The sequence below is a fragment of the Mycteria americana genome, chromosome 6 (assembly GCF_035582795.1).
Source record: "Mycteria americana isolate JAX WOST 10 ecotype Jacksonville Zoo and Gardens chromosome 6, USCA_MyAme_1.0, whole genome shotgun sequence".
NCBI classification, from domain to species: Eukaryota; Metazoa; Chordata; class Aves; order Ciconiiformes; family Ciconiidae; genus Mycteria; species Mycteria americana.
Window position 1 is genome coordinate 30789175 of NC_134370.1, and position 27901 is coordinate 30817075.

Genomic DNA, 27901 nt, shown 5'->3' on the forward strand with positions numbered 1-27901 from the left:
GTGCGCTAGGGAATAAGGCTGTATTTTTTTCACAAATCGGTGTACGTTCCTTGTCCTGAAGTTGAAAAAAGTAATTAGGTTTTAAGAAATTGACAAAAACTTACAAAATTTTCTGTGCCTTTAGAGAGCAGTAAACACGATTGCAACTGAAACATTTTCCTGTAGTAGGCAAGTGAAGGACAGCTTAATGATCTGTGGAAGGAATAAAGTAACATTTAGCATGAGAAATGTTTATTAAATGTCATATGTTCGTAAGATGAGGGAGCTATTAGCAATTCCTTTAATGTTTCTGTGAGGCTTGTTATATTTTACAGACCTATATTATCAAATACCCATTTGGAAATAATAGAGCAAAAATCCCTACAGTAATTTCTAAGAAACTCCTAGACTTATTCCACCTTGATAGACATTTTATGTCATTTATTTAACCAGAAGAGGATTCTTTCTCCCACAGAACACTGCAGTCAAGTGAAATCTTTCACGCCTATGACAAGATAAATAATCTAATTCATACATGGTTCCAAAAACTTTCCAGACCATATGTTTTGAAAGTACTGAATATGCTTTTGGGGTATGGTTTGTACTTTTTTCTGGTTTTTTGACAAAAAATATGATTGCCCTCCCCTCTCCTATCTAGCTTTATGAGACCTTGTCACAAAATAGTTGGGAAAGGACCAGTTTATCCAATGTAGAGGTTGGCATTTTCAAAGGACTCTGTGTGACTAACCATGCCAGTTGCTACTGCAATTTGGGGGAAGTGCCTAATGACTTAAAACATCTAAGCTCAACTTAGATAAATACGTTCAAACCCAGCTGCCAGTGGATAAAGGCAAGCCCATCTGCAGAGGCAGCGTGATGCCACTGTGCAAACCTGGAGTAGTCATGAGAGATGGGACCAGGATTTGATGCAGTGCGAGTCTCAGCTCTGTAGGAACCGTTGCGTGACACAGAGAAGGATAGAAGAATATATTGCTCTATAGCCTAATTCTCCTGATGGTTCCTCAGTTGTGACAGTGCCATAATGACCTACTATGCGATTGCAACCGTGGGACAAGTGTAGTTGTTGTCATAGTTGGTGCAGAAGCCCAGGAAAACAGTTCAGAATCGTAAAAGTAGGTCAAATAGCTACATCAGTGTTTTCTCTTTGTGTAGTCCTTAGCACAGTCAGAGATCCTGGTCTGTGAGGTTGGACTTCTAGATGGCAATATAAAAGAAGCGTGATGTATGGAGCCAAGAAAAAAATGGAACTTTACAGGACATGTTAGGCTTCAGTAATGAACAGGAACAAAAAAGAAAATTTACATTTTTTGCAATTACAATGCTAATACAGGGTTTTACCGATCTGTCAAAACTGCAAAATATCAGAGAAATCTCAATTTTTCTAGGAATATCTAGCAGAATCATTGGTTATAACAGTTGATGCTAATATCAGTAGTCAAGTAACCAGGATATAATGTGCAACGTTTACTGCAGTCTCATTGCGGTGGGGGAGGAGGTTGATCTCTGAGTGGTCACATTGGTTTAGCATTTTCAACATATATTTAGAGAAAACTTCATAAATAACCTTGTCACCATGAGTTATGAGGCTCTATATGGGCAGCTTCATTTTCATTTGATGTAGTTACTAATTTTCATGGAAACAGCATTGCATTTTTAGCAAATAACATGAGAAAGCATCTTCAAGTCCTCTGACTGGAGACAAAGCATTCTGTGTGGACTTGCTGTTTACACGCTGATATTCTGGGATGAATTAAAGACCTTATACGTGTTGAGCAGTTCTGTAGATTTATGAATGTTAAGTAAATCGGCAAAAATCGTATAGCACCAGCATCTAACATTTACCTGCTCTCTCCTCTCATTGATGAAAACAATGGGTTATTCAGAGAAAAATAAAGCACTGCTGCATTTGGCTGACACCTAATACTAAATATTTTGGCCTGGATCTCGTAAAATTCTTAAACACGTTCTTCAGGCATTTAGTAAGTTTAATGGAGTAATTTCAACAGGCTGTTCATAGATTGGAAATTAAAGACATGTTTGTTTGCTCTGCTGAATTTATAGCCATAGTAACAAAAATTAACCTAGGGTTAAAATCTGTAGTGATTTACAGTATTCTGGATATCAGTAAAGATTGCTTACGTTGTGTGATGAGACTAAATTTTTTCATTAAAATCCAATATAGTGCCTCAAAGAGAAGTAACTTAGTCTGTTAGCTGTAGAAATGATAATTTAAGGTCTTAAAATGATAGAGAAGAGGCAAGCTTAACCGTCTGAGCCTGCATGCTGCAGATGAGGTAAGTAGTTGACATTTCCAACTTGTCTTGAACCTGTGAAGATGGGAGCATTCCTATTATTTATTTTCAGAAGTTAGAAACAATCTTTCAACTTTGGTGGCATAAACCCCAGTGTCGTGGTTTAGCTTCAGTTGGCAACTAAGCACCACACAGCCGCTCGCTCACCCTCCCCTCCCCTGCCCGGTGGGATGGGGGAGAGAATCTGAAGAGCAACAGTAAGAAAACTCATGGGCTGAGATAAGAACAGTTTAATAATTAAAATAAAATAAAATAACAATTAATAATAAATTGTAATGAAAAGGAAAATAACAAGAGAGAGGAACAAAACCCAGAGAATGAAAAAAAAACAAGTGACGCAACCGCTCACCACCCACTGACTGATGCCCAGCCCGTCCCCGAGCAGCGATCACTGCCCCCCAGCCAACTCCCCCCAGTTTCTATACTGAGCATGATGCCATATGGTATGGAATAGCCCTTTGGGCAGTTGGGGTCAGCCGTCCTGGCTGTGCCCCCTCCCAGCTTCTTGTGCCCCTGGCAGAGCATGGGAAGCTGAGAAGTCCTTGACCAGTGTAAACACCACTTAGCAACAACTAAAACATCAGTGTGCTATCAACGTTATTCTCATCCTAAATCCAAAACACAGCACTATACCAGCTACTTGGAAGAAAATTAACTCTATCCCAGCTGAAACCAGGACACAGCCACGAGCTTTTTGTCATTCAAAGGGAAAGAAAATCAATATTTTATTCCATTATTCAGCACTGTATATTATTTATATAACAACAAGTTTTGCTGGATGTTTTTCAAGTGTTCCTTTGTTATGGAATTGATAGTGGGTGGGGGGATTCTGTCCTGAGGCTATACTATTGCCTCTCCAGAGCCATACATATACTCACAGCAAGTCTAGGTTTTTTCCTCCTTTGCCTTTTTTTTTTCCTCCAAAAAGAAATGGATAAAGCAATTCACCTCTAGATGTTGTCTTCAATATTTATTTTTGGAGATTGAGGATTTTAATTTGGTTTAAAATAAAATTAACTCCATCTATAGAAATTGAGAATATAAATCTTCTCTCATTGTTTATGCTGAGAATATATCAGATTGTGAGGTTTTTTATAGATTTATGGCCTTCTTTCTTTCTAAGTTGTTATCCTTTCTGTAACCGTGATTTATAATTTCATTGAAAACTGACCAAGTATCTTGTAAGGGATGTGTGTGTGTGTGATTTTCATCACTGTGTCTTGACATAGGTGGGGCAAATTACTGGTATATTCTGTATACTTACTATTAGACCAGCTAATGTGTAGTGAACAGCCTACCTATTACCAGGGAAATTTTACATCTGGGAAAATTTTAATAGTCCTCTTCGTCAGAGAGGGTGAAAGGAGGCACCAGGTATCAGTTTATTCAAAGTCATTATTCGGATTTGCTTTGGTCCATTTTTAAATGTCCCACAGAGGGAAATTTCTATCATGTCTTTCAGTGAAGATACTTTGAAAAATAAGTAGTTGAACTATCTTGATTTTATGTCTCTGATTCCCCTGAACTGTCCCAATCATTTCTTCTGCACCCCCAAAAAATGTTGTGAAGAGTACTTTTGTGTAAATAAATTACAGAAACAAATCACCAGAATTTCTCTAAAACAGACAACAAAATCAAATTTTGTGCTTTTTAATAACTGAGATTTGTAGAACACATTAATACTTGCTGGTGCTTTTTCTTTTTGATACTGAAAAAAAACCAAACCAATCTCTGAGAGCATTTGCCCAGTTTGCTAAGTCTGATAACCTCCTGTGGATGCCAGAGAGAAAACGGGAGCAATGTGCCCCTCCTACTGAACAGAGAAATCCCATAACTCTATATGCTCACGTGCAAAATGAGGCACCAAAAAATATACCTGAGGATTCAAAAAATAATATACTTTCATATATATATGTATGTAACCAGTTATGGTTTTAACTTCACTAAATACACAAATAGGCTGATAACTGTGCTGTCAAACATAATAAAACATAATTGATAAGACAGTAGTAGTTCGTATGTTTAGGTAGTATCCTAATCTAGCTGCCTTGTGAATGGAAGGATTTGTCTTCATTTCAGACCAAGTTTGATTGGTCTAATACTTAAGAGTTAAACTTTGTCGTGTTCCTTCCAGCTAGATAATCTGTTCAGAGTACTTGAGCTGTCCCAAGGTAGCTTGCAGCATATTATTGTGTTGCATTTTCTGTTCAAGACAATAATCTACCAAGGACAATTTAACAAATCTTACGAGTTTATTGGAACCAATAAATTTAAATTTCATTTGCAAAGCAAAATACTTTGCTGTTGCTCTGATTTCCTAAAGCTTTCTCCTTCATGCCAAAGTCAACCTATCCTTAGAAAAGATTAAAATGTCTGTAGTGGTCTACAGTGAGTATTTTCATGTCCAAGATTTTTCTTGTATAAATTAGTGACATTTCCATGTTGAATTTATATTTCTATTCATAGTGTAGCTAAGAATGTACCTGGGATAATGAAACCTGTCTTTAACTGGGGAAAAATCTCCATCTTAATATGACTAAGAAAAAAGCCCCAGCAAACCGCAATCCAGACACAAGGCCGCATGTTCTATGTGAAGCACTAATAAATTAATCCATTAGTGAGTGTGAATTTATCTTCTCTTGTGCTTGTTATCAAGTATTCCCAGGTGTGTATGTATTCATAAAGTATAAATTAAATTGGCTTTAATACTAGCAACAAATTCACACAGTGCAAGGACCATAAGGCACAGTATTTTTCCCACATCAACAACAAAATACAGAAATATTCATAAAATAAAATATAAAAGTGAATAATCTTCCTCTCCGAGTAATGTATTAGTTCCTAAGAACATAACAATACCAGAAAGAAAGAAGAAATCACAATAACAAAAATAAAATACAGTCGCATTATTTGGTTAATGACCCCATCTTGTGGAGTAGCGCCCACGCTTCAGCACATTAATAGCTCTCGTATACATTTTTGTTGAACTGAGTCCTTAAAGAAACTGCGTTGCTTGATGGCGAATTACTTGGCATTGCACTCACTGTGTCCAAGGAAGTGCTCTGCAGGCAATTTATCATTTCTATGTTACGACTGTATAGCAATATAACAGTCCTTTGTTACACTGTGGCATGTCAGGGGTCAATACTTTACATTTTCGTGTTTGGTTCAGTCTTAGGTCACCACCACCACAGCTTGCTTCCCCCGCGTTGCCCCCGCTGTGCAGTTCCTTGCCCCGTGTCTGTCTCTCACATGGACCTGCTGGCAGAATTTCTTGCCATTGTTGAGACGGGGGGAAACCCATCTCCAAAACTGGAGCTTGCAAAATCATTTATTATCACCACCGCAGTGCAAGTGAGAGTAACCGCTGGGCTGATGCTTGGTCACCAAGGACAGCCTGATGATGGCCACAACCTGTTCCATGTACTTCTCCCCATCCCTCCTTTCCCTGCCGCCAGCGTGCGCTGGGTGCAGCGGGGGAAAAGCAGCCCTGGGAGCGCTGGGGACTCGTCTCGCCGCTACGTTTCCAGCAGAGAAGTTTCTGGCCCCTTTTAGCTGTAAGAGAGTCCAGTCACTCCTCTGCTGGAAACGGCAAGCTGCAGTATAGAGGCTTTACGCCAAGAGAGCCAGCATTTGCTTTCCTGCCCTCTGAGAAGGTGTGTGTGGGCCTTGGAGGTGGCCTCTGGCAGGGGCCAGCTCAGAGAAGAGCTCGGGGGTTGGAAACAGTCGTTTTCTCTCCTTTTCTAATTTTTTGTCAGATGCAAAGATGTGGGGTTTGGGTTTGTTTATTTTTTGTAGTATTTTGGTTTTGGTTTTTTTCCTGTAGATAGCAGAGTAAACATCTTAGAATGATAAAAACATTAAGAGCCAAACAACGGGTATGATTAATGACTGCTGATATTTCTTCTAGCACTTTTCCTTGCTTGGTATCCCCAGTTCAATATGCTGAACTCTTTGGTAAAAGCCCTTGCCACAGGAGCCTTATTTGTATTAAGGAAAACAAGTTTCAAATTTGGAGTTTTGGTAAGTTGTGGGTGCAGCTGAATTTCTGCAGTGAGCGGGGAAAGGAAGGGAAGAATGTGAGTATATTCAGGCTCTTAAGAGGATTTTGGTTTGTTTTCTTGTTTTTTCTTCTTTTCTGCTTCTGAAGTCTCAGAGCAGCCCAAGTAGTGCGAATGTCTTTTGTTTTTTAAATGCCAAGGCTTGACACTCAAACCAGGGAACGAGGGGAAGGACGTGGAGAATGGTCGTGTTACAGACTGTCTTTTTGCAGTTGTAAAAAGAGGGAGGGCGGGAGGGAAAAAAACCCCACCAGCCATGCTTTACTGCATTTGAGCAGCACTTGCACAATACCTGGTGGCGTGGAAGAGTTGTTTGCAACGTATAGTCCCTATGCGCCGCTGTCACCTGTGGCATTTGCCACCGTGCAGCCAGCGGGCTTAGCCTGGCTCCCAGCCGAGCCGCCTTTGCCACCTCCCAGCCGCCGCTGTGCTGCCGCTGCTGCCTCTGGTGCGGTGTCCGTTCCCCAAACACGAAGGCGAGCGCAGAGGCCAGCTCCTAGGCTTGGGGGCTTTTGCCATTGTACGTGTGCCACAGCAGCACGGCAAGCGGGTTGCGCCAGTGCCAGCGTGCGCTGAATCCACGAGAATTATAATTTCATTGTTTTCTATTCCCAGATAGTTGCTCACAAAGCTTGTTGAACTATGCTTAATGATATAAATTGGCAGCTTGGATATTTTGCTGTAAAGGCTCATCCCATTAGACATCTTCGCATCATAGTCTGTGTAAATCAGCTTTGTCAGCAATATATATTACACTGGTTGCTGAAGTTGCTTTCCAGGCACATGAGATATTTAAAATAAATAACCTGACATGTTTCCACTCTCTCCGGTGGAACACGTTTCAGAGGAAGGCTACAGATACCCTTGACTCGCACTTATGTATAAACCATTCAAAGATGAGCTAAAATCCTTTTTTCCATTTTTTTAAAGGAAAGGTGTATTTTGTATGCACTTTTTGAGGAAGTGGCTTTTAACCATGTTGGTGAACTCAATGAGGAGATTGCAGGCTGCAAATAGAAAACATGTAGAGAACGTGTATAGCCCAATTAGGAAAGGAGGACTGTTTTATCAGCAGTTCTGTGTAGACTTAAAAAGATGATCCTACGTGATCTTGCTTCATGTGTGAATATCCTTAGCTCCTTGGAGACCAGATTACACTGCTTTGATCTCCGTTATAATTTTTTAAAGTAAGCAGTTGGTGACTGCATCTTGATCTAGTTTACAGGAGGATGCAAGGTGTGAATTGCACGCAGATAATATTTGCAGATTTCACAGGTACAGAAAATTAGAAGAAAAAACCCAAGTTACAAATCTCTGTGAAAATAGTATGTTGGATGCACTTCTGATATTTCTGATCTTATGCTCTTACAAAAATTACATCCCTGTGTCAAATGTACCAGGGATATTTGTACGTGACGTTTGTACATGAATGCAAGAATACAGATTACAAGATTGCAATGTGGAATACATATATGTATGGGTTTGAGTTATGTATTTAATACCAAAAAGAAGATTCATTTGGGTGTCACTATACTTGCACCTGTCCTAACACCATGCTAATGAGGTATTTATACCACATAACATCATCTTATGTTCTTTTCTTTTGAGGTGCATATTGTGTCTTCTGTATGAAGATAAATATAGAGTTTAGCAACTATTATATAGATTTGTATGCTAAGTTAACTGAGCAAGCTGATGCTCGATGCCTTCTCCTGGAAGGATTGAAAGGTTGCAAAAGGCGATTCACTCCCAGTTTTTTCAACAGAAACCCAAATATTTCACATTCTCGTCACAGGTACCAGAGCTAACAACTGATACAATAAAGTGTTTACAATTACTGTCGGTTTATGTTGGAAAATCTTCTTTTAACTTTGCTGTATAGTTCTTAAGTGGACTTCGGAAAGTTGCGGTACATTAGTTAATGGGACTGCGTGTTTCACCAGCTCCCAGTAGTACCCCCGGCTCCAAGCGCAAGCCAACACATCCGTCTTGCTCTGTCTTTCCGGTAACCCTCCTGCTCTTCCCCTACTGCCTTCCTCTCCGCACATGCTGCTCTTGGAAACTTTAGCAAAATCATGTATTGATCTGTTCTGTATTAAGGAAATGTGACTATAAATTGAAAGGAAGACAAACGCGGTTAAAATGGTTTCCTTTTATTATTTTTTAAAGGAAAATTGCATTTTCCTCAGGAAAAAAATCTTCTTTGTCCTTTATGATGCAAATTATTACCTCCCATTGAAAAGCAAAATACTGCAAGCCTACTGTAGAAGAGAATTGTGTTTTGCAGCCTTTCTGAACGTCTGGCCTTCCACAGTTTCAGTTTGGACTTGAAGCTACTACTGCTTACACATTCAGTTCTGAAAAGTCAGTTATCATTTTTTCTGTTGCCCTGTCCCTGCAGGATGGAGAGTTTGTTATTCTTTAATCGCGTATCAACTTAAACATGACTCATATCAACTTAAGATTAATAAGTGTTTTATATAAATTTGAATCGACTTGGCACTAAAACATCTGTCTGTAGAGACGTATCATATCCTAATTTGTCATGTGAAAAAAGGGTCCTGAAATGTTTTGAACTCCATGTGGTAAATTCAGTCAATATTCTATAAACATTAAAATTTTCGCTTCAGTTCTAAATGTCTTGAAATTATTGCATCATATCAGTCAGATGGCTAAGTAGGGAACATGGCTACTCTTTCCTGAAGTCAGATTTTCTGTTACACAACAGATAGCAGTCGTGCAATCACGTTGGGTGCAAGTGTGGCCACTGTGCTCTAGTGAGAGTGGCAAAACTCAGGAAAAGCCTTCCATTCAGCCCTTTAGGCTTTGCTCTGTCAGAGAAAATGAAAGCAAGAACCTTGTCTCACTAATGATAACAGTTAGCATGTTGAGAGAGGAGTTCCAGGAGGAAGAGAAAATGAAATTCCTGTAGGTAGCTGGCTTGAGGCACTTCAGTCGAATATAAATATAACAAGTAAAGGCATTCGTGTCCTTCCCCAAGTACACTTCCCTTCTGTGACAGCTCAGTGCCCTAAGTTCCCATCTTAGGATTGCCCTTCGAAGGGCAGGGTTCTGCTTTTCTTTTTGACCAGTACCCACACAGTGGGCCTCTGACCTTGCATTGCGTTCTGCAGCTCTGCCGTATAAGTATTGAATGCTACCAGTGATGATAAAGGTGATATTTACATTTTAGCATATTTCTAACATTTCTGTCTCTTTTTTCTTTTTTCTTTTACATGCTTTCTTGGGTATAGCAGACCATTTAGGAATTGAATTCATGGGTAAGTTTTCATTTCTCTTCCTTTCACTTGCTAATAATTATCTTGGTGCCTTATCCCAAAGCACATGGAAGTTAATGGGAAGACTCCCATGACCTCCATCAGTGGATTTTGGATTTGGGTCCTATTATATTTACCAATCACATTTGAAATTTTATGAAGATTTAATTTTTCTCTTGTTCACTGCTAGGGGGCTTAAAAACTACATAATGATGTTTTGGTATTTTATTGATGTTTAATGAAACATAATATAAAGATTATACGGCCATATCATGACACTTGAGGAATCATATTTTATGTAAGAATTTAGGAAAGAGTTAATGCCTATCTTCATGTAAAAGAAAATAAATTTTAAATTAGATTTTTTTTTTTCCAGAATTTGGTGTTGATTACAATGTTAAATGTAACTAGGCTTAGTAAGAACCTTTTCATAGCTTTTAACAAACAAGTCAGAGGAATACTTTTAAGAAAAAGGATAAATAAGTTAACTTCAGGTTAGGAAAAAGCTAAAGCAGGAGTGAATAATTGCTTCTTATAATTTTGGAAGGGAAAAGACGATATTCTATTGACTCAGTTGCTACCCTGTAATGTATTCATAGCCTGAGGGACCGATAGGCTTAACAGGTCACTGCGTCACCTCTCAGCTGGTGATCTGCAGAGAGCATAGGTAATTTCCTCGAGGTAGCCGAGGTTTGTCCTTAGCAGAGTTAGTGGACTGGTGCATCATTTGTGAAAAAACAGCTTGCATAAACCATTAATATGACTGAAAACACTAGAATAAAAAGCTTGTGAACTCATTTCAAAGTCATAAAAAAATTACTTTTAATGTGTCCTTTCCCTATGTTGAGTTTTACCTAATTTTTTTAGATTTAAAAAATAAAAATATGATAACCCAGTGATTGTAAGTGGTGATATGGAGATTTTGTTGACAAGTTGAGTATAAGTTGTCTTGAAACCAACACGGTGATGAGTATTAACTGTGTGGCAGGCTGCATTAGCAAGAGGATAGCCGGCAGGTTGAGGGATTTTTTTCCTACTGCTTTTGGACTTGTGTGGCATACCTAGAGAACTGTCTCCCCTCTGGAGAAGAGTTCTCTCTAGAGAACTATTCTGTGATCTTCAGAAGTTTAGTGCTTCGCTTCACTTTATATGAAACTTCTAAAAGTACCAGTGGAATTGATGCAAGTGTTTTCACAGACTCAGTGGACGAGCACAACTGGGAAATGGCTTCTTTAAAGGCTCTGTATATATCCCCGTTTTACTGCTTACCTTAAATTGTAAGCAGCAGTCTTGAGGCATACAAATTGAAGGACAAGCATATACATAAAAGAAACAGGACATGGAATATATATAGGATACTTAGAGTGAGCCTTTCCATAGGAAGCAGGAAAGTGTTATCCAGGAGGCAAAGCTGAATTCTTTTAACTTTATTTTGAGGATTTTAGTTTCCTCTTTTTTTTTTTTTTAAGACATCTCTTTAAGGCTTGAAATAAAGCCAAACCCTGAAGTCTTGGCTAAGAGTAGTCTTCTCATATGAGTAGCTTTCTGATTGTCTTATTTAATATTGGAACAGATCTTGATGGTATAGAAATTAATGAAAACTTGTGTCTCGAGCCTGAAAATATTATGACAGCAGTCTAAAATGAGGCTTGAGGTGGTTTTCTGTGGGCTAGAAAAAATCAAGTTCCAGAATCATACGCAAAAGTGAAATGCTTGTGCTTCTTATACCCTCCTCCAATCTTTTTGAATAATTATTTAGGAAGTGTAAGAACATATGGAATCATTACCGCACACATAGCAAAGTACAAATCCCCACCCTGTATACAGAGAGATCAGGTGACAATATACTCATCAAATTACAGCCATTCATGCAAAGCCTCTCCCATGAGGTTACTTCTGTACTGTAGAAAATAATTGCAATTAGTGGGAAGAGTATTTTCCAACTATGAAAAGTAAGAATGTATAGATGCTGCAGAGCTTAGCCTTGTTTGTACGTGATCCAGGGAACACTCTTTCTCATGTTTTCATTCCATTTGTCGGCTCAGTTGCCTTAGGAATTCCATTTCCATCATCCTCTTTCAGAAATTTTGCTTAAAAACCATGTAAGCCTGGATTCCCAGGGAAGGTTGAACTCCCTCCACAGTAGGTAAAGCTAAAATCTCATGTAGCTAGGAACATCTGTCTACAGAGGTGCCCCAGGGGACAGATGAAATGTACACTAACTACACATCTAGCTTAGTATACATGCGCCAAGGAAAGTAGATGAGCGTAGTCATTTTTTTTGCTAGACTCTCAAGAATCTGTGGAGTGCGTATACCTACCCAGACCTTTTACTGTCCTATTAGGGAGCTGTTGTCCATGAATTTGTGTATCCTTTTGTGAACCAGCTGATACTGTCTTCCCTCACAAGCTCCTGTGGCAGCCAGTTCCAGAGCTCAGTCGTTAAGAGGCTGTGTACATTGCTTTTCCATTACCTGTTGAAATCCGCTTCCTACCAGATCCTTAGCTTTCACGTGCAGGACTTACTGAACAAGAATTATGCATTCAGTTTATCTACCACACTGACTCTTGTGTTAACCTCTCTCGTGTTCTCACAACCCCTTCCCCTTTTGGATATTGTCAGGTTTATGTTCCATACAATATTCAATATTGTGCATTCCCAAACATGAATACCTGATACTTTAATATTGTTGCTGGCTTTGGTTTGCAGTGTCTGTTTCTTTGTATGGATAGCAGAGATAAATGCAGGCATATTAATGTGGCATATCTGTTTTTAAATGTTGCAAATGTAACAATTAATGAACAGTTCTGATGTATGCACGTGCAGCTTCTCTTGAATTAAATGAAAGCCAAGTATGTGTTCAAGGGACACTGTGTCCTTAAAAATGTGCATTTAGGTATTGTGATTGGAGTGGCCAAGCTTTATGAAATTTCTGCTGATAAGGAAATGCTTTATACTTTCTAGTACCTCAAAGGAGGAAAAAAAAAAAAAGTCTTGTGTTTAATACTCATTTGTGAGAGCTAGATTCAATTTCCATCTCTGATGTGATCTTCCGGAAAGGCTTTGGGCCAGGTATTTTAATCTCTCTATGCCTTAGATTCTCAGTTACAGTAATTTTTTTCAGGCTTTCTGCATTTAGATTCCTCAGCTCTCTGGGGAATTTCTTTTAGTAGTGTGTAACACAGGAACTAGTTCTTCCTTGCAAGAGGGTGCAGACTTCACTGCCTCCTTGCCTGTGCTCCCCGGTTCCTCGTAAGAGAGCACCACAGTGCTTGGGAGGAAAACGTATAGCTCCCACAAGAGTGCAATGCATACGGTCTGGGTTGGTGCACATGTCCGCATGGTTCCCAAAGTGTCTCACCGATGATGATGCATGTAATTTTATTTAAATTTCCAGCACAAAGGTAAGTAAATATTATCACAATGTTCCTACCAACTGGAAATCTACTCGCTGTATTAACAGTTTCGTGTCAATTGAAAGCAGGCTGGCTGTTGGTAACGCTCATGTGAGGCAGCAAGTTTGTAAAAGAGCAACTGAAAGAAGCAGCTTTTATCCAATGAGAAAACGAAGTGATGTATTGTCAGCATTAAATAGCATGAGGGTGTGGGTATCTACAGCTTATCATTTTTTGACCCAAGTGGTTAACCGCATTTCAGGGCTGAACGTTATTTTTGGCTGATGGAAAATTTGATGATGAAGCCAAATATCTCTGATAGCCAACATGGCTGATCAGGTTACTTTGGTGCAACACGTAGCAGTTGAAAGCTGAGTGGTGGAGACTGACCTCGTGCATGTGGTCCCAGCTGCAGAGTGAAATCATTGCTTTAACTGCCAGGTACAAGGAGATGAAAAAGCCTGAGAGTGATCTTTGGAAAGAGGTGTTCTGGGCAAAGAGTCAGTACCCAAGACAAGGAGTTGTCAGTTTTACTCATTTCTTACACTGATAATGAGTAGAGTTAAGGTGTGTTAAGGGATGAAACATGAAGGTGAGTGAATATTGGAATAACCTGCTACAATACATGAACAAATATGACTATTTCAGCAATTCGCCCACACCACCTAATCTGATGATCCAGGGTCTTTATCTGTTGTTCTGTAACAGCAATGTACAATGGATACAGTTGAAAATAAAATGGCCCAAGGAAGTGCAACAGGTAGGTTGCTACAGTTTCGAGGCAAATACAGTCATTACATGAAATAGTCCTCATCTTTAGGCTGCTTAGCAGGTAAACCAATGTCAATGGTGTAAACAATTATGATGTGATAACCTGAATCTCCCCATGTGTGAACTGCAAAAATAATATAGTAGTTGCTATATTTGGTTGCTACTTTTAACTTGCTGATACTTAGGCCTTACACAGGAAATAAATATTTTTCCTTAGAACTAGTTATCTTTTCTGGAAAAATCAGAAGAAGCTTCACTGAAGTCAATGGAGTAAGAATGATATATAATAGCCTTGTAAGTGGTGAATCATTAAATAACATTTAATTAAGCAGAGCAATAAAGTAACTCAAGAACAGGATCCTATTAAAATTTGTATATCTCCTTGCAACGACTACAATGTGAAATGTATTCAGTTTTCTGTACTCTCAGCAGTTGTTAATATTGGAGAAGATGGTGCATGCTTTATTTTCACTGTGCTGATTGTCACTGCCTCCTTATTGCGATAAGGCGGTTGTACGCCTAAGACTCCAGGAACACATGATCCAGTTAACTAAATTGACTCCGTGACCTAGTGTCATGCACTGCAACAGATGCATTTTGATTTTTCCAAACCACAGAAGATGGTTTTGCTGATGGGCAGTATAAGCAAGACTGCAACAATTTAGTATTTTTCCTGTTTGCGAAGGAGTAAAAAGGGAAAGTTCATTAGCTGCTGCACAGCTCGCAAAATGTGCAGCTGGTGAGCTGTCCTCTGAAACTCAATGTCTTGTAGCAGCAAACAGACAATGAAAATAAATAACCAGTGTTTGCATGGATGGTCCTAGCCTTAGTTACCGTTTAGCAGCTCTTATCTGTTATAAAACCCTGTAACACTCCTGTCCTCACTGGAAGAGAGGATGAATGTTCAATTACATGATGTTGTGGTTTAACCCCAGCCAGCAATGAAGCACCACGCAGCCACTCACTCACACCTCCCTGGTGGGATGGGGGAGAAAATCAGAAGGGTAAAAGTGAGAAAACTCATGGGCTGAGATAAAGACAGTGTAATGGGGAAAGCAAAAGCTGCGCACGCAAGCAAAGCAAAACAAGGAATTCATTCACTGCTTCCCATGGGGCAGGCAGGTGTTCAGCCATCTCCAGGAAAGCAGGGCTCCATCACGCCTAATGGTGACTTGGGAAGACAAACGCCATCACTCCAAACGTCCTCCCCTTCCTTCTTCTTCCCCCAGCTTTGTATGCTGAGCGTGATGCCATATGGTATGGAATAGCCCTTTGGGCAGCTGGGGTCAGCTGTCCCAGCCGTGTCCCCTCCCAGCTTCTTGTGCAGCCCCAGCCTCCTCGCTGGTGGGGTGGGGTGAGAAGCAGAAAAGGCCTTGACTCTGTGTGAGCACTGCTCAGCAGGCACTAAAACATCCCTGTGTTATCAACACTGTCTCCAGCACAAATCCAAACCATAGCCCCATACTAGCTGCTATGAAGAAAATTAACTCTGTCCCAGCTGAAATCAGGACACATGAGCAAAGAATGTACATGTTCTAAAGGACATATGTTTAAAATATACAGTTCTGTTTTCCCTGTATTCCTTTTCTAAAGTGTAAAGCAGGGAGATCCTTTTCTGGTAATATGGCACACTGACTGTTTTATGCTCCTGTTTACACAAAATCTGTTATTAGAGTTTCTGACCACAGTCATACCCCAGTACTATCAAAGCATATCTGTCTAATAATTATATTGTTGTTAATCATAAGCATTTAAAATATTTCATCCATACTCTTTTAGTAAATTCCCGGAGAACTAAGAGGGTTTGTCCTGATAGGCATTGATACTTGTAATGTTTACTACCATTGTTGTCATCAGTCCTTAAATCCCTTTGTTCTTCACCCTGCCCTAACTTTCCATTACCTTCTTCTGATTTTACCTTTTCAAATTTAGTTTTAGCTTTGCTCTTGAGACCTTGTCTTTCTCTTTGCTTTGTGAAATATCTCTCCTTTTTAAGTATGCTACAAAATAACAATAGTATCCTGAGGCATGAAATAGCTTTAGATCTTCAGCACTTTCCACAGGATTCTTTTAGCTGGGAAGATTCTTTATCACCTCTAGAGAAAAGAGACATGGGCACCAGAAGAGAGAGTTTTATAGAAACAGCTGATGTCTGTGTGCTGTAAGAGTAACAGATGAAGCAGAGGTTCCTCAGGGGCTAGAGGAAGCTCCGCCGGTGGTTGTACCTGTTTAGGAAAACGTACCTCGTAAACGAAAGTCAACATGCATCTGGTGAACATGTTGCAGGCTGCCTTACAGTATCTTGGCTCAGTTTGGGGGTTATGGTTTGGTTTTGGTTTAGTGGGAAGGAGAGATTTATTCCTAGATGTTTTGTGACCTAGCTACCATCTTGGTTCAGCGTTCAACCAGTTCACTTCGTTACAGTACCATCTGTACTTTTCTTGGTTTGTCATTTTTCCAATTTGTCTGCATGTTCTGTATTGGCAATGAACTGGTTTGGATTAACTTGTGTTATTTTTAAAAGGCAAGGCTAAGATTTACCCTGTAGTTAACTTACGTGTGCTGTTAATAGCCTGTAGTTCTTTATCAAAATAGTAATGCTGTGAACTGTGTGGATAAAATGGATAAAATAATGTTAATATATATAACTTACTCTGGTGACCTTTCTCTGTGTTTAGTTTCTTCTGCTTTCTCTAACTGAAGCTACTAATCATTTGTGATGAAACTTACGGAAACTAAAAAAAAATCTGGTAACACAGTATGTTGACAAGTTTAGAAAGCCAGAATTGGTCCAGGTTTCTCTGTTTTGCGGGGGGCTGCGTTGGGAGGAGACACTAGTTGCATTAAGCAGGGTATCAATCTGTAAAAGTGGGTGTATGTCAGCGGTAATGCTACGTATAACCATTAGCCTGTCACTTCCCTTGTGAATGTGTACTGTGCATCATGGGGTGCTGATCAGGGGGTAGTAGTAACGTTAAAGTGTTATCTGTGGATTAGAAAAGAGAATTTGTGAAGTCTTAAAAATGGATATTGTGTACAAGCCTCCAGGTAAGTTTCCGTGTAACTCCTAGTGCCAGGTACAAACCTCTTCTGCACGGTGCTGGTTTCAAGAACAGTTGTGCTGTACTGTCACCTCAGGGAGAAGGGATGTATGCTTCAAGGCTGGATTTCAACCGAGGACACAGTATCTCATCTGCATACGGAGGGTTTTGCTGTATTATGTCTCTATGTATGCAAATTATGTGGACATTCTGGTTTGGGATTAGGCATGTGCCCTAGGTTCCTGCATGGCTGGTGTATCTCAGAGGTAAACACTTTTTATCATGACATACAGGTAATTGGATGGCACCAACACTGAACGGACAGCTGTGTATTTAAATGTGACCTTATACCCAGTCAGTCTCATAACATGCATTTTCAATGTGATATTTAGGTAAATGCTTCGCTGAGCTTGAGGAATTATTAAAACTGACACCACAAGGGTATGCTAACACAATTAGATGACTTGCAATGTTGAGATTTTACTCTTGGCCTTGTTTGGGCTCAGTTACAGTTTAACCAGATGCAAAAATATGTGGAGAGTGACTTGTATATATTGTACGCTGCTGAAACAAGGCAAGCAGGACAAAGGCAAGACCTGCGTGTCAAAGGGGAGGGTAGAGGCAGCTGCCAGAAGACTTGCCAGCGAGACTTCCAGATGAGCGAGGACCTGGGAGGAGGCTTCAATATAGTAAGTACAATCTTGACATGCCCACGAGAACTTGGAATCCGTTGTTACGCTACAAGCGTGTTTTTCTTTATTAGTAAAGGGTTGTTTACTGTTTACTGGAGTTATCTTGCTACAGGAGAAGAGGCTCCAAATGCCCGAGCTGTGCCATGTTTACACAGCCGTGAATCAGCGTTACTTTGTCCTTTTCCTACTTGGAGATGTTATGTAGATGTCAAGTATCATCCAGTAAATGATGCAAGGATTCAGAAAGCGGAAGGTAAGTATCACAATAAATGTTCCATGACAGTGGTGCACTTGTAATGTATATTACGGTTGTATAGAAAAACTGATGTTTCTGACAGTGAACTAAATCTTTCTGTGTCCTCTATGCCTAGAATGAGTAGAGACAGTGTCCTGCCAGTAATTGCTGGAAGCAGAGGAGAAGGGTAAGCAGTGTGGAAAAATTGACAATGCGCTATGTAGAGCACTAAATTATTTTTTCATGTACTTCCTTTTCTTTTCTTTTGCAGGAGCTGTAGGATATTGGCACGTGGAGAAGGGCAGAGATATTATTCTTACTCTGGCTGATTGTTTTTAATAAAGTTATTTTTATGATAATTGAAAATTGTCTCATGATCCCATTTCCCATCCCCATCAGCATCAGTTTGTCCACATTTCAGAACTAACCTGTCTGTGCTGAAAATCACTATTTGTCCAGTTACCAGGGTATCTATCAGTATTTGTTTCTGATGAGACAGCCTGACAGTTATCTGGGAAACAAGCCTGAGCAGCAGAAAAGGAGGGGGCAAAAAACAAGTAGTGTGTATTAGTGTGCATGTATTGTTCTTCTAAGCTCAATTCTTAACAACAGTTGAAATAATCAGAATTGCAAACTGTTGCATGCAGATGACAGATGAGCTTTTTTGTTTACCAGTGCTGACTTTTCATCTTTGAACGGTAAAATTAATGAAATGAAGTATTTTCATTTAGTATGGATTCAGAATTTTCAAATACCATTTGGATCACGTCCATGTAGTTTAGTTACTGTGGTTATATTTATTGTATCAGTTATCCAGTAATTCTCATGTGAATTAATATGATCCTTTTTTATTTTTGTGATAAGTTAATTATGTACTACTCCATGCCTACATTAGCAAGTAAACTCTATTGTAATGTAGTATTACTCTATGGTTATTCTTTCAGGTCTTTTGGTAATTTTGCATTTCACATTCCAATAGAAAGGAAAATCAAAATGGAAATACAAAATAATAACCTGGTAATGGAGGAGCATAAAATGTGACACTATTGAAGTTCTCAGCAGAATTAACTGAAACAATTTAGGGTTTTCACTATTTGACAGTGAAATACCAAAAAAAAAAAAATCCACTCAAAATAACAGATAGAGAAGAGCTAGACAGAATGCATTAGACCAAGCAGTTTGTAGAGGAGACAAAAGTGAGAGAAAAGTTTATTTGCAATTAAAAGCGTTAATACTTCTATTAGTAGTTTCCATTGCTGTTAATGGCTAGGACTGTAACTCGTTTCCTTCTGTCATTGAAATAATGACCTTAGTCTCCAAAAGTCCAAGCTTTTAAGTCATGAAAGGAACATGGAGTTAAATCGGCTGAAGAGCTTCCATAGTGCAGTGCCGAACGCTGCCCTGCCTGAGCCTTGCCTCCATCCTGTGTGGTGGCCAGCTGCACTTGCAGCCTTCTTGCCAGTCCACTGTGGCATGGGAGAAGCACCACGTTCTTCAGTGCTATAAAGACTTAAGTATCTCTGTGCAAGCCAAGAGTATTTAAAATTGATGCCTACAAGGACTTTAGTTTTCAGAGTGTTAGTTGACTGGAAATTTTGAGAATTGCAGTGTTGAACTTAAAAAAAGTTACTTTTGTCTTGCTCGTGATTTCTGCCTAAAACATATGGAAGTCAATGGATATTTCAATATAATTTCTATTATTTCTAATATAATCTACAGAACTTTAAATCAAGATCAAGTGTGTGACTGGATTCACATAAGAAGTGAGCTTGTCCTTTTCCAGCTTGGCTCCAAATCACCTAAAACTGAAAAACTGATAAATCCCTCAACAGCAGTTAAAAAACCTAGCATGTATAAGTAATTTTGTGTAATTGTGCAAAGCTAGGAGTATTTTCCTTTCCTCCCTTAAACTGTCATTCTTCTTCTCCCTTACCTTTTCTCTTTTGTACCCACTTCATTCTTTTATTTTTTCTATATGGCTGCAGACTTTCCTTTTCCATTAGTTTCATAAATGTACTGATCAATGTAACTTACTCTATTTAAGTGTGTGTTGCTGTTTACAGGAGTAACTACAAATCAGTTGTAAGTACCACAACTGCTCTGTTTAGCTTTAATGGAGAGTGTGACATGCACACATTGAAGTTTTACTCGTTTATAACTGTAATGTCCTCTCCTGTATCCAGAAGTGATACAGCATTTGAAAAATGGGAGTTGCAATATACACTAACTTGCCCAGCTCATAAAATATGAATGCTCAGAAAATGAATACAGCAGTGTTAATACAGTTAATCAGCTTTAGAAAAACAAAAATATGTATTTATCACTATAATATACACTTGCATGGGATATTAATGAAAAAATACCAGCTACTTCGTTTTCTGTATTTATTCTACACTGTGCTTGTTACTCTCATTCGATTAATTTAAATTTGTTTTCAGGAAAAGGACGATTTGCTTCTGATGAGAAAAGTTTAGATGTCTTTTGTGCCATGTTTTTGTTTGAGTCTGTAGGGTAGAGTCTATGTTCTGAAAATAAAGCCAGCAGTGCTGGAAATTTTGTACATTACAGTGGACTTACAGGGTAGACCTTTAAAATTGTTGAGCTACAAATAGTTGCATGTAATGCATTGTTAGAATGTGTACCATAAAAAAATAAGACTTTATTAAATCCAAATTAAAAACCTGCCTCAGCGAGAATAGCACTGTGACTCCTGCTAATTTCACTGCATGAAGTTTCTTTATGCTTCTGTACTCTGGGCAATGTGCTTAAGACAAAAACAAGAAAGTGTCTTCAGTTAAGTGTTCATTTAATGAATGATGAAGAGAAAATCACCAAAACAAGTAAACGTTTTACTTCAGTCATTTTTTTCTTGTGAATCTCTCTAGTGTGCTTTTAAAGTTTCCCTTGCCTGACAGGCAGTCTCTTTTCAAGGTAATGTAGCACCAGAGTATCTCATTCTTTCAATTAGTAATGAATCTTATCTTGAAATAAGATGGCTGACCATTAGCGGGAAAAGGTGAGTGAATCCTATAAAAATCCTGTAGAAACAAATCAAGCCATTTTAAATTAATTTATTCCAAGAAGTGACTTAAGGGTTGTCTTAAATTATGCTGTTTCTTTGAAGTTAAATAGCTATTCATGTGTTTTTCCCAGGATTACTTATTTTAAGCTACATGTTCTACTCAAGATTTTGCTCCAATAAGACTAGATTATCTCATGAAAACCTCAACAAAAATATGGAAATTTTATTACTTAGGAATGGTTTGCCGAACACAACTAGTGATTTGTGAGAACTGCGCTGGAAGGGCAGTATCTTACTTCTCAGTATTGGGTCAAAGTTTCTAAATCGACTGTGATGCAATGGGTGTGGATAGAGGACATCTGAAAGGCAATTAAAATGTATGCTTTGTCCTCGATGCTGCTTTATCAACTTCTATGATAGGTGTTGTTCTGCTCAAAGGTTGAGTAATGTAATTAATGTAATACTGTTGGCTTGCTTTTTCAAGTGATTTGTAATTTTTTCTATATCTTTTAGGACTTGGTAGTATTCATGTATCAGCTACTTTTATCGTTTCATTGCCTCAATACCTTTATGGATGGGATTTAGCATCTGTAGGCCATGAATCAGTTCAGTAATCATCCCGTTCAGTCTGCTCATTCGTGTGCAGTGAGGATCTACCAGTCCTTGTGAAAAGAAAATTCAGAATCACCTTTAAGTTTGCAGCTGTAACTCTTATTGTGACAAACTGCCTTGTGAATTTAGGATTGAAGTGTGCTCCAAATACCTTGCTGCATGTCTAGCCTGTGTTCCTGGATTCTGGTGGTGCTCATTTACCGTCTCACCCATGCAGCAAAAATGGGGACATATTCTGTTCCCCTTTTTGGTATTGTGAAGAATGTGGTGGGAAAACAGTTCACTTCTTAAGAAGCCCATTCCCTGCCTCCCCCACCCCCAAATATGCTCATTTTCCCCAATTATTTTATAAATTTAAAGCTTCAATTTAAATTTGTAGAGTTTCTTCTCTCAATAAAGTACGCTAATAAAAATTCATGAAAATACCAGTATATGATTCACTTGGCTTGGAATTATCTTCTCATAAATAACATCCCATGATGTAACATTACTGTTTTCTCCCATTCTATACTCCTTATTCTTTATGGTATCAAGGTGTGTACCATCAATCATTTCATTTATCCTTTTGTCATCTTTATTGCTTGCTCAATCTCTTCGATATCTTCATCTTATCCTTCATTCTTTTGCTCTCGGTGTTCTAAAAAATATTGATGCTTTTGTTGATAGCACAGGTGAGCCGATAGACCTGCTTGCAAGGTCCAAAGGAGTCTGTCCCTCGCTGTCATTACTCTTGTGTCACTGTTCTTGAGAGAATAGCTTTTAGCTATTTACTTCCTTTAGGTGTTTTTCCTTTTATTTTTCATCATTTGGCACACCTCTGTTTGCAGCCATCTCTTATTCCGTGATTATTTTGGTATCGCTATTACTTCTGCTGTTGATGTTATCTTTTTTTTTTTCTTACCAAAAGTCTGTAGTGTTAAATTTTCTGAATTATTCATAAGTCCATATATGAACACCTGCATCTATTATTCATAACTTCTTATTTTATTTCTTTTATGCTAGAGCTTAAAACTTCTTCTGTAATCCAATAATAAATGCCAGCCTTCAGTTTTTTCAGTTCTTTTTGCCGACCTCGTGTTTGTCTCCAAGGTCCCAACTGTCTTTTAGTTATTTGTGAGGAGCACTACAGTGCAAGGAGCTACATACTTGTTAAAATAATTCAGAGTATTCCTTCCCTCTTTGCTATCTCTGTCTTTATGCACTAACCTCCCTGTGCAATATGTTTGAAGTGGTTCCTGATCTATAATATATTATTTACTAGCTATCATATATTATTTACTAGCATACAGATCTTTTTTCTCTAATTCAAAATCTTTTATCTGAGAATATTACTTGATATTTATTGCCTTTTTAGCTTTAAAGAGGTGGTAATTAAAAAAAAAAATGTTTTCTTTTGCTTTATGCCACCTGTTTTGCTCCCTCATGTACTTTTTTATTTCTCTTCCCTGCTTGTCTGAAACTTCTGTCCTCCAGAGCATAAGCTGGTGTGTCTGTGACTTTTCCTGTTTACTTAAAAAGTATTTGTAGAATGGAAGTCACAGAACCACTGAATAATTCAGGGTGGAAGGGAACTTGGAAGGTCTCTAGTCCAACCTGATGCTCAAAGCAGGGTCTGCTCAGGTGCCACCAGGCTGCTCAGGGCTTTATCCAGCTTAGTCTTTAAAAACTGGGAACTGCACGACTGCTTGACTGTCCTAATGGTAAAAGATTGTCCTTATATCTAGTTAAAATGTCTCAGTTTATTTGTGTGGAAATATTCTGGAATTAAATATTTTCTACTACTTGATACTTTATATTTCAGACAAATAATTGCTCATTGATACTCAGTTCTCTGCTTATTTAGAATGTTGTGCTTTTGGTGGGTAAAAATGTATTTAGTCTTAGTTTTGATAGTCCTTCTTTTCTTGCCCTGTCAAAACTATACTAGTCCTCATTTATTTCTGTCATTTTACTACTAGAAAAAGTACGTGATATAATATAATTCTAAAGTAAAGCTTCCTCTGTGGCTTTGTAATTATCCAGACCTACAGTATAATATTTTATCAGCTTTATGCAAAAGCAGTTTCTAAAATTAATGAGCTGCAGGACATTGTTTTAGGTTAGATCATCATAACGGAAAAGCTAGGAAGTTATTCTATTTTAGACATCTTTGCTGATCTTGTATAGGTTCGTGATGTAGAGAATTTCTCACCTAGTACCTGCTTTCATGTTAAGTTCGGTATTTAGGCAAAAATATAAAGAATTAACTGAAAGTGGCAAGGCAGGCCCAAAATAATGATATTGTTGAGATTTCTAATGGCCACAAAGACGAGCAAAGCAGTTTAACAATCTTGACTGTCAGTTTACGGAAGTACAGTATGTAATCTGCTGTGATTCCTGATATAAGACCATTTAACAGAATTCAGTCATAGGAGTACCAGGAATAGTAGGATTCACCATCAGTTTATCCATATTCTTTAAAGATCTTTTAGGCCTAGCCCAACAGGGTTAGAAACTGTTTGAAACAGCTTCAACAGTGCAGTCTCATCTTCAAAGAGCCTTAGTAAAAGAATTATAAATGTTAGAGATTGCCATCAAAATAAGCTTGAAAAGGTATTTAAAGCACAGGCCTAGCTTTAAGCAAACACACACTCTATTCCATAAGTGCTTTTATTGATAGACGTATACTTTTGCAATAGCCTGAATCAGGAGCATAATCATGAAAGGTGGATTAACAGTCAGGATTGACTCGTGCTTCAGTGTTGAAAATCTACGATAGGTTCTTTTTTGATTACTCTTATGCTGTTTCCTTTCTAACATTGTCTATATTTAAATTATTTTAATTGTATTATATATTCCAAATCTATGAACTTTTAAGTGAATTTTAATAATTTTTAAATAATTAAAATGTCTTTTTAGATAGTATTTCTACTTTCATATCTTACTCATCCTTGTGTTTTAGTGAATATTGACATAGCAAATATGACTGTAGTATTATTAAAATGTTTTGCATAAGAAGTTTTATGACATCATTCTTCTAGACTGAGGTGCATCTATTCCATTTTTATGGTGAATGGTGGCAGTGAACAAGCAACTCAATAAATCCAAGTGAAGCTAATAGAGTATCCTTTCTTTTCTGGTGTTTCTATGACAACGCTATCAGCAAAAGGAGGAAAGGACTAATGATCTCCCTTTAGGGACAGCTTTTCCTTTCCTACATCATTTTACATATTGGTCAACCTTCTTTTTAGAACGTTTTTCATAAAGTAAGATGCCTTTAAAAAGGCAGCTTGATTATTAATTATGATCATGATTTCCTTATGTGCTTCTGGTAGTACCCAAAAGTGCTAGTCACTTCCCAAACAAAACAAGGGGCATGGATGTGTGCTCTGCACTAACCTAGGAAACAAACATGAGAGGTAACCAAGTGTGTCAGGTTGGGTAAGACAACAGGATATAACCTGGCTCCTTTAGGCTGCTGATCCGACTCCCAGTATGAGAATATTGCAAGGTTCTGGGTGATGTTGCACAGATATGCTCATGAAAATATGCAATTGCTCATGAAAGTGAACATGCTTGGTTTTAACCTGAGATAAGAATGCATATTGGCTATAAGCTTAAGATATTACTAGCACAAGTGAAATAGGTTGTGAGATCAAATGGTAGTAACTGAAATGTACTGAAATATGCCAGATGCAAATCTTGACTTCTAAAATACCCTAAGATCGCCTTATCGGTGATCACTCTGCCATTCTGCATTGATATTACTTAACAACCCCAGTAATGCCTTCATATTACACTTCCCATTCGTATCATTTGCTGACTTGTTTACATTCAAGATGGTGTTGTAATCTCTGGCTTTTGTAACAGAGGAGGTGGGTAAGTCAGCATTCCACTGACGAAATGAAAGGGTAAAGCAACTTTCAGGGAGCCATCAGAAATACTAGCTCCAAGCCATTACCAAAACCACACTATAGCAGGAGGAGGTCTTTATACTTTGGGACACATTTCTACAGTAAGTTAAAAGTGGTATATAAATCAGGAATGCTGTTTTACAGAAGTGATTGATAATCTTCTTCAGTTCATTGTACAGTCTAACAGATCAATACTTTGGTTTTTTAAACACTCTGCAGCACCCTAGCACTGTGGATTAGCTACTGTAAACGTAAGTTCATAATGTGCTCTAGTACCTATTAATGATGTGTTAACTGATGTAGGTAAAAGTACAATAGTACAAAAAACTGACCTGATTGAATTCGTTTTTTTCATTAATAGTGTATTTACTCAAAGAAGAACATGTGGGAGAAAAATTTACTTCTCAAGAAGTAGTGTCTAAATTAAAGTAAAATAAAATTTATAAAATAAAAACCACTGAAGTTTCACAATGCAGTATGTAAGTGTCCATCAATTCGTGAGCAAATGTAAATGTCCTAAAATTGGATTTTACTCTTAAAAAAAAATTTGCAAGCGTTTAGAACTGAATGGTGATGCCTTCCATGATTTTATTTCCCAAATTTTACACTACGCTAATGCAACAGCTTGCAACAATTCTACAGCAATTATTTGCTGGTACTAATCTAGATCTTCAGTGTTAGAGCTGAGATATGAAAGGAGGATAATCAGACATTTTCTCTACCATAATTAATTTTTCAGTACTGTTCTTACCTTAATCTATGACAATTACATTTGAAGTCATTTACACTGACAGATTCTCTGAATAAGGTGAGGGCTTTTAAGCGTCCTTTTGTGACAAGTTTTTTTTGCTGGTCATTTTAGCTTTTTTTTTCTTTCTCTTTTTTTTTTTTTTTAATGCAATAAATATATTATGTAGCAAGTCCCTCCAAAACGTAACTGAATTCCTTCTATAAATGTAGTGCCTTTCTGTAAAGCCTTTTGTTTTAATCAGAGGTACTTGTGCTGTTCTCGCTGTCCTCCTGACAATGCAAATATAAGTACATATTAACCCTGCCATGAGGCTGATGATTTGTTTTCGTTTGTTTTCCTGAAGTTCTACAAACCATTTTAGAATCGTTTGATTTCTGTGTCTTCAAGGTGAAATGCTGTGTTGAATAGTCATGTGGTCATTTTGATTTCTTTTTTGTCTGCCACAGACTTTGTAAACATTGCTATGGCCTGGCTCTTCCAAAGTAGCTTCCGAATGATTATCAACTGCTGCAGCTGAGTTTGTTGAGCATCTTTCTTAACAAAATGCATAGAGAGGACTTACATCGTAGGTTACACGGTCTAGACAGTCTTGAGCACTTACAATTTGAACTAGTATCAAACTGATGATTATTTTGAGATTATTTTAGTAAGAGTGGGTTATGGAAGTAAATATGGTCTGAAGAAAAGAATATTTTTTTGTAAATGAAGGATAAGAAACTTGTGAAATCTGTTCCAGCTGCTTAAAGGGAAACAGTTTTGCAGATTGAAAATTTAAATTTAAAAGAATACTATCAAATGTTTTGGTAGTTTTAAAAAAATTATTTTCCCCTTAACCATGATAGGCAGTTAAAAGGCAGAAAATAATATAGTTTTTCCTCTTTTTTGTCCCTTTCTGTGTTATATACATTGATTTTTTTCCCGCCATTTAACTTGAATGTAAAAGGATATAGTCATTTTCATTAATGTTATTTTTCATTTTCTTCAACAAGTGATCATGCATTAAGATCTTTTATTCACTAAGCAGTCTGAATGCAACTGCGTGAGCTTTTTTAGTTAGCCACCCAAAAAAATTAATCATAGAATATCTTTCCATTTTGGAAACCAAAGGTAACTTTTTATGCTTTTAATGACTGTAATTGTATGTTATGTTTGCGGAGTTTGGTTTGGTTTTGTTTTGTTTTGTTTTTAAAGTTTGTCCTGCAGTTTGTTAGAGATATTTGATGGTAAAAAACCTCTGCTATCTTCCATCATATCTGACCTGTCCTATCAGGTGGGGATAGCACAGGGCGATGTGTCAAAGGCCAGAGTAATCCCCTGCACGGCAGCGGGCTGCCAGCCAGCAGGCAGTGCTTCCATTAGGTTTAATGAAAAGGTGAGCTGGTACAGTAACACAGGTGAGAAGAGAAACAAAATTGCAAGCGGGTATGAATTCATTGAAGGTATGATGGCAAGAAAGAGTTTTAACCAGTTTTACTTTCTCAAGCAGGAAGAGATCAATCTCTTCTTGAAGAATTTGGTTCTCCTGTGTTCCTGGATAGAAATGTGAGATTTCTGTTGTGCAGTATGATAAAATGCATGGCTGCAAACTGATTTGAAACTGTTTGTATAGTTAATGAACAAAAGTAATTTCAGATAACGTGCTCTGATTTACAAGTTGACTGAATTGTCTCTGAAATGAATATAAATGATTAAAAAAAAAATCAAAACCATATTTTTGTACCCCAGGTACCACAATAGATTCTAACTTACACCTCTAATAACAATAACTTCCAAGAAGTAAAGTAATTGTGATTTGTTTGTGTAACCTGGCATTCCCATCTTTTATCATTGCACCTGT

The 27901-nt window shown here is 38.0% G+C and overlaps 1 protein-coding gene and 1 long non-coding RNA gene across 8 annotated transcripts in view; both read left to right on the top strand.

Annotated features, from left to right (window-relative positions):
* Positions 1 to 27901, top strand: part of NRG3 (neuregulin 3) — a 424661-nt gene that overhangs the window by 338137 nt on the left and 58623 nt on the right. For 4 of the 7 annotated variants that reach the window (XR_012776172.1, XM_075505214.1, XM_075505209.1 and 1 more), the window contains one exon: positions 9628 to 9654. The exons of 1 other annotated variant lie outside the window; for it this stretch is intronic. Coding sequence is in view for 5 of the 6 variants with exons in the window: in XM_075505214.1 (XP_075361329.1) it covers positions 9628 to 9654 (27 nt within the window). In the remaining variant the exon portion in view is untranslated. The remainder of the gene's footprint in view (positions 1 to 9627; positions 9655 to 27901) is intronic. 2 more of the 7 variants (XM_075505210.1, XM_075505212.1) reach the window with 1 other exon arrangement.
* On the top strand, positions 15215 to 18112 carry LOC142410943 (uncharacterized). Its single transcript, XR_012776067.1, has 3 exons — positions 15215 to 17804; positions 17923 to 17973; positions 18058 to 18112. It is a non-coding gene; the product is annotated as an uncharacterized LOC142410943 (long non-coding RNA).